General features: G+C 33.7%; 1 protein-coding gene across 1 annotated transcript; it reads right to left on the bottom strand.

Moving 5' to 3' along the window:
• Positions 1-401: 401 nt before the first annotated feature.
• Positions 402-1,595, bottom strand: LOC128668526 (uncharacterized). The gene has a single exon (XM_053741678.1). The coding sequence runs from the start codon at positions 1,593-1,595 to the stop codon at positions 402-404; it is 1,194 nt and encodes a 397-aa protein (XP_053597653.1).
• Positions 1,596-2,555: the final 960 nt, after the last annotated feature.

The raw sequence follows: 2,555 nt of genomic DNA on the forward strand, positions 1-2,555 counted from the left end.
GTAAAACCAAATGTATATTTTAGGTTAAGAAAAATATCTATACTTTATTATGTATTTGAGGTTCTGTAAAATAAAAAAAATAAAAATATTTAAGGTTATGTAAGACTTAAATGTATATTTTAGGTTTTAGTAATAAAAAACAATATATATCAATATAAAAAAAAGTTGATTCATTTATAAATGTAAGTTTTTTAATTAATACAGGTTCAATAATTATATTTAATTTATTAATTCTTTGTTTAAATCGATCTCGATCTCTTGCCGCTTGTTCCCATTCGCCTCTTCTTGCTTGCTCGTGTGCAAATCTCCATACATACATGTGATGTATGGTTGGCGTTGGATTAAATTTAACAGTCTTCATATTAGTTTTCGTACGATGCTGCTTATAGGATTATACTCGACTATGCGATCATGTATAATGAGACAATAAGCTGATGTCTGCGCAGGAAATTGATTTGTAGATTCAAATTTAGGCGAATATCCACTGGTCCAGATTTTATTGATTCGTTTTGTTTCGAGCAATCGATAACATACAGTGGTGCTTGTTCCAAAAATTTCTTCTTCGTCAACAGTGGTTCAGGTTCTTTGTTGTAGTATGAAATTTGGAAATTTATATACATATCATACAACAGAGCATATTGATTATTTGCAATGTTGAGGTTTAAATTCCCATAAGGATAACTCTGAGAGTTTAAAAATAATTTTATATCTCTGATGTTGCAGTGATCAAATACGCTGGCATTTTTAGTTGCATCATTTTTTCTTGCTGTTTGAAATCCAAGTATCACAAAACGTGGTTTCTCGAGCTGCGTAGATGTTTTAACTGCCCAAATGTGCTTCGAAGTATTAGGTAATAGTGGATACTCGTACAGCTCCCAAGCTCGGAAACTGATTGAGATAGCTGGATCACTTGTAATATAATTCAAAGCTTCAATTTTTTGTTTATCAGCCATAGTCACATATGGTACAATCCACTCGATTTTTTGCAGCGTAATTTTAACAGCTTCAGCATGAGCTCCAGCAGCAGGTGTAGCCACAATGTACGCATTCAAATCGGAATTTGATCTTATTAAAATTAATTCATGCTTTGCGTTGATGACAACTTTATGGTAATCTTCAGCAAAGCCAAGCAGAAGACTCAGTGGTATAGATATATCAAAGTAGCCATTGTCATTTTGCAATTTGTTTACAGCTTCATCCACAATCCAACCTGAGTTCTCGAGTGTATTTTGTTGAGCTGGACTCAGTGATGTATATCCTTTCATGAGACTTGTGATGCCGACATTTTTGTTACGATCAATCTCAACACCATTGAGCTCGTAGCGTATTTCTTCAAACATATGACATACTGTCATGTTTACCATGTGAGTAGTTGCACTTACAGCTGTACCATCAGACTTTGTAAATTTTCCATAAACATGCAGTGTACTTTTACTTGGAAGTAGACACAAATCTTGATGTTGAACAGCAATTCTTATTTCATCGTTGTTGTTAAATGTTGATGAAGCATACGGGAGATGAGCATGTGCTTCATAGTGTGCAATCGACTCATCAAAAATGATTTGTCTTTGAATATTTAAGATTTCTGCCGCCATGGTCGTGTAAACGTCAAACAACAAAAATAAATTTTTATTTTTTTAATTTTCCACGTAATTTTAGTCCTAGGCTCTGAAGAAACTGAACGTTTTGATGTGTTAACACCTTGTGAGGTACTCGGTGACTGATGTTGCTCGACCATGTTGCTGTCGTTTTATACCCAGCACCACTTTTTGTCTCATACACGATACCCATTATTTTATAGACTTTATATGCAGTCTTATGGTTATCGTCTCACCTCTGAAATTAGCCAGTTTTCCGTCTTGATCGACAATTCTCAGTCTGAGATTTTGTATTGCTTGTACGGCGATCGGTAGATAAATGACGTGAGATGGCAATTCAACAATCTTATATCCTGGTGGTACACTTGGAAAAAATTCATGAATAGTGTGAACTTTGTGCTCATTTATGTAAGCGCCTGATGTGATGTTGCACTCAACCCTCAGAGCATTGAGTTTTAATATCTTCACTGGTAAATCTGATGAGTGAGTTTTATGTGGTGTCAGCTTTCGATTTGTAAATCCCAGTAGTTCACCAATAGAATCTTGAGGTGTAAAATTCACAAATTGATCACATTTAACTTCACTTCTCAATTCATTATTATTGGCTCTTATGCTGATGCTGAGTCTTTGTAATTTCTTTTGAATGTATTTTTCAATGTCAGTGATTTCGTAACTTCCTGTTGGTATTGTCAAGACTCTCTCTTCAACAGTTTCATATTTTCCAGCTTCTATATTTTCACTCACTGAGTCATATTCAGTTACTGAGACATTGTCATCAAATTTTGTAATTATTGCCACATTTCTTTTAGCTCTTTTTTTCTTGACTACTTTTTTTTCATCAATATCATTTGTATCAATTTTTTCGATATCAATATTATCCACAGGATAAGAGACATAGAATTTATTAGCACCAACATCAATATTGGGTATTGAGTTAAATGTTAATAACTCTACAAG

This window comes from Microplitis demolitor, chromosome 9, assembly GCF_026212275.2.
Source record: "Microplitis demolitor isolate Queensland-Clemson2020A chromosome 9, iyMicDemo2.1a, whole genome shotgun sequence".
NCBI lineage: Eukaryota > Metazoa > Arthropoda > Insecta > Hymenoptera > Braconidae > Microplitis > Microplitis demolitor.